Source organism: Coffea eugenioides, chromosome 1 (assembly GCF_003713205.1).
Source record: "Coffea eugenioides isolate CCC68of chromosome 1, Ceug_1.0, whole genome shotgun sequence".
NCBI classification, from domain to species: Eukaryota; Viridiplantae; Streptophyta; class Magnoliopsida; order Gentianales; family Rubiaceae; genus Coffea; species Coffea eugenioides.
Window position 1 is genome coordinate 49,927,564 of NC_040035.1, and position 11,591 is coordinate 49,939,154.

The window sequence follows — 11,591 nt, forward strand, 5'->3', positions numbered from 1 at the left end:
TCCTTTTCTTCCCTCTTCAAAAATCAATCTAAACAAGGGAAAAAAAAATCATGTTCCTTCAATTCCTTTTTTTTATTTACCCCCAGTGGTTCTCTCAACCCAAACAGCGCCTTAGGGCTCTTATTTGCCAAGCAACGGTTGCATTTAGGTGAACAAATTGATTATTATCTTAACCCCCACAAAAAATAGAAGAGTACAGTGCCACTTAAAGTAAATGGGCTCAGAAAAAGGAGATGCAATAGACGATGGACAAAAGCCCAGCCCAGTAATCCAAAACAGGCGAGAAAATTTCAAAGTCCACCCTAGATATTCTCTGCCTGGAATGCGAAGCAAAAAACACCCACCAAAGTCTTGATTCCCAATTAATTGGTGCATTCGAAACCCTAGAATAGGATTGGATACCTGAATCGGAAAAGCCGAAGAAAAAGATGGGGAAACAGCCGGTGAAGCTGAAGGCGGTGGTGTACGCGCTCTCGCCGTTTCAGCAGAAGATTATGCCTGGCCTCTGGAAGGACATCACCACCAAGATCCACCACAAGGTCTCCGAAAACTGGATCAGCGCCACCCTCTTACTCGGCCCTGTCATTGGCACCTACTCGTAAGAGTACTTTTTCTATACACAAATCCATGTTTGTTATTAGTTTATTCTCAATCTTTCAGTAGATATAGGTTGGTTCTATTCTCCTTGATTTCGGTTCTTGTACTTTATATTTTGATATAAAATTGTGGTCTTGGAAATGATTGGGGGTCAGAGTTTCTTTGTGCTTGCTTCCTTGATTGGCTAAATAGCTAGTGTGTTTTGTCGTAGTTAATTAAATAGGGAAGCGCAACGATGGGACTTGTGTATTATTTGTTGCTGTGTATGATGATTTTGACTGGGCTGAACCTTTTGCTCGGTGATACTGCGCATTGCTATGTATTGGCTTAAGCCTTCGTCTTGCATATTGGACTTCTGACCCGATTAGTGCACAAGTAGTACTGAAAGCATTTCGCTTTGTGATGTTTAATGAGTATTGCTACATTACTCTCTTTTTTCGAATTTGTTTGCTATATTATTGCTGTTTCTGAAGGAATTGCTGGGACACAAATCTGTTGTTGGTATAGGAATAGGACTATAATGTGGTATAAGTCCTGGATTTCACATAAGCTATTGCCACTTAGTGGCTGAGCCAAGACCTAGTGCCAGTGGATGGTGTAGTGTACTACTAAATTGATGTCATTATTTTGTAGAGAGAAGTTTGCACCAAGATCTAAAGTTATTTCTTATTCATGTACCAATGTTGTGTTTTAATAGCACCTAACGATTTTACTAAAAGAAGTTAATTGTTTAGGGGGCAATGGGAGGGGAGATGGGCATTTTTCCAATTGTAGGGAGCAATGTCAAGGGAGAAGGCTATTATCCAAATTTTGGGGAATGAGAGTAGTTGTTAGAAAACCTTAAACTGTTAGTAAAGCTCTTATTCCTGTTCTTTAATTTCTGCAAAGTTGAGTGGCTCCGACATTCTTGCAAATCCATGAGTGCTTTTTTTGTTTGCTTACTATAGTTTTAGATGCATATTCCCCACAAGCTTTTAATGAGTTTGGTGGGGATAAGAGTTCAGTTCACTTTTTTTTTATCAGTGGATAATCTAGAGAGAGTTCAGTTCAATTTTTTTTAAGGTTTTATATGGTTTGGATTTTGAAGCATTTGCTTTAGTTTTTTAACAATGTACATGCAATGTGAGAAGAATCATCCATATGATTGATGATGTGAGAATCTGAGGGGTCTACTTGGGGTGGGGGGGGGGGGCTTAGTGCTCCTTTTGTGTTATTACCAATTCCATGTATGACCCCAAAAAATAAAAAATTAGGGTGTTAAAAATGTGTTGTTCTTTCATGAGTTTATTTGATAATTGAATTTTAACTGTTGAATCATAAAGATAAAGATAAGTATCAGTAGGAAGAGAATAATTATATTTGCCTGCTTTCAGATTGTATTCCATCTGTAGAATGTGAATCAAATTTTCTAATAGACAACCTCTCTTTGATTGGAGCAACTCTGATACATTAAGGGAAGTAAATAATCCTTCTTCCCAGTGGGGCTTCAACAGTTTGTGATTTTAATGCTTTTACAGATTTGGCTTTTGTGTGGTACTGATTGCACATACGATATCAGAAGTTGCTTTTTGCTGTATGGGGATATGCAGATAACAAATTTTACATGTGCTCTTCAATGTGGGTCTTCTTACTAGGATTGGGTAATACAGTCTAGGCAAGGATGTGAAGTCTCGGAATTGGGGCATTCGTGGCTCTCTTATGTGATTACGTTTGATCCTGTTCCACTTGTTTCCACATGATAATCACACAATATATCGTCCATATGTTAAGTGCCATAAGAATAATTTCTATATTGGCAAAGTGCAAGAGTTTTTTTTCCCCCTTCCTGATGTTCCAATCCATTTTGTCAGATAAAAATTAACACTGTTCAAAGATAACAAAGACAGATTTTTCTATGGTTGACCCTCCTGCTAAATGAGCCTTTGGCATGGAGCCTATTATAGGGGTATTGGTGATGCTACTTTCTTTTCTATGTATGCCTGTTGGGAAATTTTTTCAGATGTATATGACAAGATGAGAAGCTGTAAGTTATGACTTATGAATTGTTCTCCGGTCATTGAGAATGTTGGGAGCACGATTTAAGCTTTTTAGTTGTTTGTGACTGATCCATGCAAAAATTTCATCTTATTCTTGGTGGATTGATTTATGGACTTTGGCAATGGATATGTGTTCTTTAAAATTGCCATATGTTTGGTATCAGATTAAATGAAACTCTAAAACCTACATTCCCGAATGATTAAAAATGCAGGTATGCCCAACACTACAAGGAGGAGGAGAAGCTGGCACACAGATATTGAAGTGACTAATCGTGGAACAGGAATGTCTGTTTTTGTTTTCTTGCAAATAAGCTCAATGTTGTGAGGTTTGCTGCAGATGCAGTTGGTTACGCAGTTGTGTTTGCCTGTTCATAGCCAATATCAGTCATGGTATTTATCGTCTGCTGCTTGGTGACGTGAATCATTTCTGTTCAAAATATTTATTGTTAATCCTGATTGAGGAGTTGTTTCTCCCATTTTCGTGTTCCAAGCTGACTTATTATCTCTCAACTCGACGTTATCCGCTCAACAATCCCAACCCACCCATCCCCCTCCCTCCCCCCCCCCCCCCCCACACACACACACACACAAAAGGGGGAAAAAACCCAGGGCAGTGGAAAAGAAAAGGAGATGCTGTCAAGAAAAGGATACAATATTGCAAAGGAAATTTCTGAAAATCGTGGGAAGTGGTGATGCGGGCTAAATACAGAAAGGAACGAATTGACCATATAACGTTGATAGCAGATACCCTATATGCCCTGTGAAAGGATAGAAATCGAGATCAGCTAAATGAAGAGGGAATGTGCTTTACCAATATAGTGAACAGAGCCTGGACTGAGCGCAATGAATATGATAGTTGTAGAGATATTGCAGAAAGGCAAGCAAAATGGATGGCAAAGGAAAACAAAGAAAGATTAGTAATAACAACAAAGAAAGATTATTATTATGTTCTTAGAAGTGTAGGAATGGGGGTGGTAGCTTCCGATAGCGATGATTCCTTTACTGCAGTATGGGCATTGGTGGAGAAGAAAAGAAGCCATAAAGCTCTAGATGATGCCGGGGCAGTCAAGTTGGTGGAGGAACCGGTACAATGGCTGAATAAGGCGGCGAAGCTAAGGTCCCATCAATCAGCTCCTATTTGCATTGTTGAATTACAATTACAACTGAATGAAATTGATCCAAGGGCTGTAATGTAGTATTAGTGTAATAAGACTAATTTAATGATGGTGAATTAGATAGCACATCCACTTAATCAAATAATTAAGGTTAAAAAATCCCATTGGGCAGAGAAGGAGAATATAAGGGCCAAACTTGCTTGGTTTAGCGTGAAGAAAGGGCTAAAAAAGAAAAAAAAATTGATCTGCAAGAGGCAGCGCAAATCGTGTGCAAGAAAGAATATTAGAATTATGTCACTTGTCAAAATATTAGGAAGGCACGTGGCAAAAAGGGAGGTGAAAAATTAAAGTCTTGTTTGATAACTCAAATCAATACTCAAATTTAATGGATTCAGATGTTAATATGTTCAAAAGTGTTTAATAACAAAAAAAAATAGAATGTATAAATTCATTAAATGACATTGAATTTTCTAGATAAAATTTGCTCTAAAAAATAAATGATAAACAATGCACTATCACTTAATGTAATATATATTTAAATATATCAAATTTAGTACTGAACATTTCAATAATTTAATAAATTTAAATTTCACATTTAAAATTTCAGTTTTCAAATTCTAGTTTTATCATACTAAACTTCCCTTCCTTCTTATATACACAACGTGCCTGGCTTTGTGGGACTCAAAAGCAAAATCAAATAACCCAAAAATTGCAATACCATAAATGCAATTATGTTATATTGCTATCGTAGTTCATGTCGTGGTTATTTATTTTAATTCTTCCTTTCTCTTTCTTATTTGCATTAATCTATCCATATCAATGATGTATAATGCTCAATCACCCATATAGCGAAATGGAACCCGTAAAGTATATACCTTTTTTTCTTGTATGACACCGTAACACCATTATTTACATTTACCAAATTTAAGACTTGGAAAATCTTTTATTGGAAACTAATTTGTAATTTTTCAAAAGTACGTAATTGTATTCTGTTTAGCTTTCTTGTTTCTAAATTAATTCTTAACACCATCTAATTACATCCACCATTTCAATAGTATTATACATAATAACATTTAAAAAACCATCAAAGATAAAAATTATTCCACTCAAATTTTCTAGTAGTAGCGACAAGTGAAATTAGATATGGAGGTTCAAATTTTAGTGAAAGCGGTGGTGTCCATTACTTTGGTTGGCATCCTGGGTGGCTTGGTTTTCCGTCTGTATAGAGAACTAGTGGGCAATCCAGAGAAGATTAGGTCGGCCCTGCGGAAACAAGGGATAGGCGGACCACCGCCCACTCTTTTGCTTGGCAACGTACTGGAGATGAAGAAGGCTCGAACCGCCACCAACTGTGCTAATGCTCTTTTCCCCTTTATTGGACCCTGGCATAACAAATATGGTAGATTTAAGCAAATACTAATGCATTAAGTCACAATTTTTCCTTTCCTTGATTTCATCACGGCATTCAGCTGTTCAACAACTCATCAGTATACATGTAGTTGATTTGTATTTTCATATATGTATATATATATATATATATATACTAGCAGTCCTACGATTAGAATATCCCAGTTCTAGCGTATCCGGTGGAGGTGGGAATCATCAGGAAACTTCAATCCACCGTAGCTGAATAGGGTAGGGAAGGTGGTGGTAATGCCTTGGACAGTTTGCATTGATGTTAAACGTGGGGCGGAGGCGTTTGTACATGTTTCGACTCTTTGGTAGTATCTACGATTAGCATTGCCATTGTTTTTCCGGCCAACAGAGGACGTATGGTTGAACACTGTCATTCTCCAATTTCTCATTTTTATAAGCTCAGTTGTCAGAGTTGGCTGTGACGTTTGGTTTGATATAGCAGCATATAGACGTTACGTTGCATTAATCCGCATGCTGCAGGTCATGTCTTTGTGTTTTCTATTGGAGTCATTCCAATATTACATGTGACCCAACCAGACATGGTGAGGGAGATCACCACATGCACATCCCTGGACTCCTACTTAGCAAAAAACCGTGCCTATTTGCTTGGTCGGGGCATTCTGACTTCGAACGGAAATCAATGGGCTCATCAGAGGAAGATCATTGCACCAGAATTCCATGGTCAAGGTATTATATAGCACATTACCACGTACATCTGGCGATTAAAAGTACTTGTTCTATTCGACTGTCTTACTTCTTGCATTTTTATCTGACCTTGTATGTTTAAACCCTTGTAGGGAATGATAAAGCTGATTCGAGAGTCTGCCATGACTTTAATAGACGTGTGGAACAACATGATTGAGGCCAAAGGTGGTGTAGCTGATATAAAGATTGACCAGCATATGAGGAGCTTCTCAGGCGATGTAATATCGAAAGCATGCTTCGGGAGCGATTATTCAAAGGGAGGAGAGATCTTCGTCAAACTCAGAGCTCTTCTGGAATGTGCTTCCAAGAAGGGTTTCAGCTTTGGTATTCCATATTCATGAAGTATACTACTTTCTTCTGTGCCCTCTCCAAACAAAAAATTAATTTATTCATGAATGTTCGACAAACAAACGTTCTGAATTCTATTTGGGTTTCCGAATGAATCACGAGAAGCCGGCCCAAAGGCGTCGTCTTTGAGCAATGACGGAGCCAAGGGGGCAGAGGGGGGCCATGGCCCCCCCTAAGTTTTGAGAATTTTAATTCATAATATGTAAATATGTGTGTAAAATAAAATTGGCCCCCCCTAAATTTTTTCAATTTTAGTTTATATTATGAGAGATGATATATATATATATATATATGAATTAGTCATCTTTGAATGGAATGGCCTGCAAGCTTTAATTTGCCATGAATGTCCATATGCCTATTACATTCATTGTTTGGCTCATAGGCTTCAACTTGCTTTAGTTGCAGTTTCTAGAGAAGTAGTTTCTGTTCACCAATTCTTCTCCAATTTAGTTTTCATTATCAACATTGTTACTGCATCTAACAAACGTAATGATGAATTAAAGGAGGCTCAAGCAATTGAAGTTGCTACTAAGATTGCTAATGGTGAACTTGAAACTGGAAGGGAGCTTAATCAAATTGGCACTTTAAAACGAACTGGAGATACTCGTTGGGGTTCTCATTTGGATTCTATTTCTAGTTTACTGAAAATGTTCAATGCTACTTGTGTGGTTTTAAGTAACATTGCAGTAGATGGAGGTTCATACTCTTAACGTAGAGATGCAAATTTTGCTTTGAATCAGTTGTTATCCTTTAAGTTTGTTTTCACTTTGCATCTTATGAAAGACATTATGGAAATTACTCATCTTCTTTATATAGCATTACAACATAAATCTCAAGATATTTTGAATGCAATGCATCTTGTCTCAAGCACAACAAAGCTACTGAAGACTTTTCGAGATTCGGGATGGGATGATTTCTTGGTGAAAGTTAAATTATTTTGTGAGCAACATCAAATTGATATCCCATGTATGAATGCTCAATATATTGCAAGACGTGGTAGATCTCGAAGTCATCATGATGAGATTAGTGTGGGGCATTATTATCGAGTGGATATATTTCTTGCAACAATTGATTATCAATTGCAAGAGTTACATAGCAGGTTTAATGATCATACCGTGGAATTGCTTATTTTGAGCACTGCTTTAGATCCTAGAAATGGATTTATGCTGTTCAAGATTGATGATATTTGTAAACTTGCAGAGAAGTTCTATCCAAATGATTTTATGGAGCAAGAACTAGTACGTCTAAGAATAGAACTTCAACATTTTGAGCTCGACATTCCAAATCATCCTGAATTGCAAGAATTATCTGGTATTAATGAGTTATGTCAAGGCTTGGTGAAGACAAGAAAATCAGTGATATATCTTGTTATTGATAGATTGATTCGACTTGTTCTTACTCTTCCTGTATCAACTGCAACTTCAGAGCGGGCATTTTCAATTATGAAAATAATCAAGACAAAGCTCCAAAACAAGATGGAAGATAATTTCTTGAATGATTGTCTAACTGTGTATATAGAAAAGAAGGTTGCTGAAAAATTTAGCAGTGATTCAATCATAGATGAATTTAGTTTTATGAAAGAGCTTAGAGCTCAATTTACTTCTAAGAAAAGATGTTGAAATTTCAAAGTATGCTAACATAACTTTTATCTTTTTTTAATTGAAAATAGTTACATTTATATTACAAGGTTATATATATATATATATATATATATATTGCATAGGTGACATATTGGAGAGCATCTTCTCATAATGTGCAAATTGGATGGTTTGTGATGTTATAAGATATTTAATCAAAGGGTATCTTTTTTGTTAATTTTTGTTATGACTGTACGGTATATTTATGAATAGACATGCCTTTATAATTAAATTTAATATTTGATATTTTTAGATGTTATATATTTAAATAGAAGAAAATTATTTTGAACATAATATATTAAGATAATTTTATTAGGATAAAATTTTGGCCCCCAAAAAAAAAAAATCCTGGCTCCGTCACTGTCTTTGAGGTTATTCAGATAAAATGCGTGCTTGAGCAGATAATCTATTCATGCACACAGCCCACGTTCAGATGAAAGTTATAATTTACCACCCTGTTTGCATATTTAGTTTAATTTGCCAAACGTGATCCCCCTAATTTAGCTCCAATTATGTTGGTTTTTGCTTTTAATTTTTAGTGCATACGCAAATGGCAAAGAATTCCTCGATATAAATGGTTTCATTAGTTGCTGCTTCTGTTTAGCTGTCAGTCTTTTGAAGCGCTCTCTGTCAGTGTAGAACAAAAAATAAAAAGGAGAGTGAATTTAAGGTAGCTAAATTAACAGGTGCCTTCCCACAAAGAGCAACAGGGAAGCATGGGCACCGGAGAAGGATTTGAGAACATTGATTTTGAAGGTTGTGAAGGAAAGGAATGAAAGTGGTTACTAGAAGGACCTGCTGCAAAGGGTTCTGGAAGGAGCTAAGAACAGTGAACTGTGCCCAGATGCAATCGACAGCTTGCAAAAACATATACTTGGCTGGCTTTGAAACCACTGCCCTGGCAGCCACATGTTGTTTGATGCTGTTAGCAGCTAATCCAGAATGGCAAGAACGCGTTCGTGGTGAGGTCCTTGGCGTTTGTGATGGCCAAGCTCCTGACAGCGACACGATTAGGAAAATGAAGCTGGTACACTAGAAATTACTCAAATTATTAGTCCTGCTTTCTTGGTTTTTAGTTGCTTGAAATTAAATTAAGTATACTGGTTATTTTGCTGAGCGGTACTAATTGTTGCAGCTAAGTGTGGCGATTAATGAGTCCGTACGCCTCTATCCTCCAGTTGCGATCATGTCTATAGAGGTTTTCGAGGAAATGAAATTTGGGGGCGTTCACGTGCCAAAAGGCGTGAATATTTGGGCACTCGTCTTGACTTTACAGTTTACACACAGATCCTGAAGTCTGGGGAGCAGATTCCTACCAGTTCAATCCAGACAGGTTTGCAAATGGGATCGCTGGGGCTTGCAAGCTTCCGCACTTATATATGCCGTTTGGAGTTGGCCCAAGGGCGTGCCTTGGACAGCACTTGGCATCGGCGGAACTCAAGAATTTGTTGTCTCTCATTTTGTCAAATTTCACTTTTACCCTCTCCCCTACTTATATTCATTCCCCGACTTTAAACCTGGTTATAGAGCCCGAACATGGAGTTGATCTGAATGTGAAGAAGCTATAAGCACTTCTCCAGCGGGATTTGGACGTATTGATAAATTGGAGCCTAATTTACTGTATATTGTACCATATATGGATATCCTCTCCTGCTTTCCATTCAGTCAGAGGTGAAAAATTTGTAACCTAGTAACATATAAATCTTGGATTTCTTAGGTAATATGTGATTTGAGAAAGCAGTTTCAATCAAATAGCTTGTGAATAGTCGCTAATTGAGATGCTTCTATTCAACCTATTTCAGTCGGAAATGGAAAATTGTATAAGCATGAAGGAGTAAATTAAACTAAATTAAAGCATCTGAAGAGAAACTGCATAATAACCATATAGTCATTTATTTTGTGGACTAGATGGTTACGTATCCAAATCACGTAGCTAGTGCCAAAATGCTGAGTAATCAATCGAGTTAAAGTAGATTAACAGTTTATAGGATTAACAATTTATGTGGAGTGATTGGTAATAAGGCCTTCCTGGGATTGATTTAAAAAAAAAAACAATTGCATTGATTGAGCAAACACGAATGCATTCGAAGGTGTTGCTTCTAGTAGGTGTACAAATACATTCAAAGGTTTTGGTTCTAGTAGTTGTACATTATCGTTAGAACCGAATTAACTCGTCTATAAGAGTTACAAATTGATCCTAGTACTTAATCTGATCATTGGATCCAAGCAACTATTACAGTAATATCGTCAACTTTTCCTCCTTTGTGACTGTGGCCTGCTTCTCTTGATTTTCTTGCAAAGGGTGTATCTGCAGCATACCTATCAAACGAATTATAGAGTGCAAGATTTGCTATAGTACAAGCCATGTAGTCAGGTTTGTCGCCTTTATTGCTGCTTGACTTGATAACTTCTTCGATCTCAAATCCATGCAGATTATCAAAAACACCATCAGTCCCAGCAACAACAATGTCGCCTTTTTGAACCGCAACTTGTAATTCCTGTGCCAAGCTAGGATCATCCTTGGAATTTCCCAACTGATACGGACAGTTGAAGTAATGCTGCTGCACGGGTGACTGATACACGACTTTCCCATCTCGTACGACTATAAAACCACTGTCACCGACGTTTGCGGCCTGCAATGCGTTACCCGAAAGTGTAATGATGCAGGCGGTGGATGATCCTGGAGCCTTAGTATTGGAATAGGCTTCTTGCATAACCCTCTTCGGATTCACTGCTCCATTAGGCTCAGATTCGGCAGCAACCCTCGAATTCTTCATGAGATCCCTTGCGTATTTTCCTGCATCTATACCTTGCTTGCACCAGCCACCAACACCATCCGCGACTCCAATTGTCTGCGCCTCTAAGCTTACGAAGTGAGCATCGTCGCCTTCGGGCTTTTCAGGGTTATCTTTGGGAAGATAAGCGGACCCCGCAACCATCTTCAGACCTACTGACGGAGTAGCACTGCTCTTCTTAGAGTTAAGCTCAACGGGCAAGAAATCTGATGCTGCTGTTGGAATCCACCGCCGGAAGTCGGATGCTTCCGCGGAAACCCGTTGCCAAGGGTTAAGCTCAACGGGCAAGATATCTTTTACTGCTACTGCTAATACTGTGGGAGCAAAGCGCCTGTAATCGGATGCTTCCATTGGAGCCCATTGCCTGTTATCCGACGGGTCTGCTGGAACCCAAAAATTTCTTATTGTGTATGGATTCATTCTAACAGGAGAGTTATTACCTTTTCTTTCATGAAAGAAATTAGTGGCGTAACAGTTTGAATTATAATGATGATGCTCCCAACTTTCAGACGATCGGGGCCTCTTTAAGGTAGCCATGCATTAGTGAACTTAATATCACACCAACTAATTAATGCGTGAAATTAAACAAAAGAAAACACTAGTAATTAAAGAACTAGAGAAGAAGGATTGATCAGAAGGAGAACCCTCTGGGAAAAGGTTGACAGTAATTTGAAAATCTAACTAAGAAACGGCAAAGATGCTGAATGAATGAAAGAAAAAGCTGCATAAGGGAGTGCAGGACATACGTATCATATTATATAGACTATAGTGAAATCCGCGGCCGTAGAGCAGCCCTCCTCCTATTTCGATTCGGATACGGAAAGCTAGGTAAAGTAGTGTTGGAGTTCCACTTCTATATCCTTGTGAAAAAAGGAAAACTTTAAAACTTTAGTCATATTCTTTTACAGTTCACTTCTCATGTCGTTCATTATTATCGTTAAA

The 11,591-nt window shown here is 37.8% G+C and overlaps 2 protein-coding genes and 1 pseudogene across 2 annotated transcripts; 2 read left to right on the forward strand and 1 right to left on the reverse strand.

Annotated features, from left to right (window-relative positions):
- The first annotated feature begins 314 nt into the window (after nt 1-314).
- LOC113764154 (cytochrome b-c1 complex subunit 8) lies at nt 315-3,143 on the forward strand. Its single transcript, XM_027308230.1, has 2 exons — nt 315-598; nt 2,846-3,143. Exons 1-2 carry the CDS (start codon nt 429-431, stop codon nt 2,892-2,894), a joined length of 219 nt encoding a protein of 72 aa, XP_027164031.1. The 5' UTR covers nt 315-428; the 3' UTR covers nt 2,895-3,143.
- Nucleotides 3,144-4,891: 1,748 nt separating this feature from the next.
- Nucleotides 4,892-9,422, forward strand: LOC113774225 (annotated as a pseudogene).
- Nucleotides 9,423-10,067: 645 nt separating this feature from the next.
- Nucleotides 10,068-11,069, reverse strand: LOC113774234 (probable protein phosphatase 2C 55). The gene has a single exon (XM_027318791.1). It carries the CDS (start codon nt 11,067-11,069, stop codon nt 10,068-10,070), a length of 1,002 nt encoding a protein of 333 aa, XP_027174592.1.
- Nucleotides 11,070-11,591: the final 522 nt, after the last annotated feature.

Coding starts and splice junctions, on each gene's coding strand:
- LOC113764154 (XM_027308230.1), top strand. CDS start 429: ATGGGGAAACAGCCGGTGAAGCTGAAGGCGGTGGTGTACGCGCTCTCG. Junction 599..2,845: donor CCTGTCATTGGCACCTACTC/GTAAGAGTACTT, acceptor TTAAAAATGCAG/GTATGCCCAACACTACAAGG.
- LOC113774234 (XM_027318791.1), bottom strand. CDS start 11,069: ATGAATCCATACACAATAAGAAATTTTTGGGTTCCAGCAGACCCGTCG.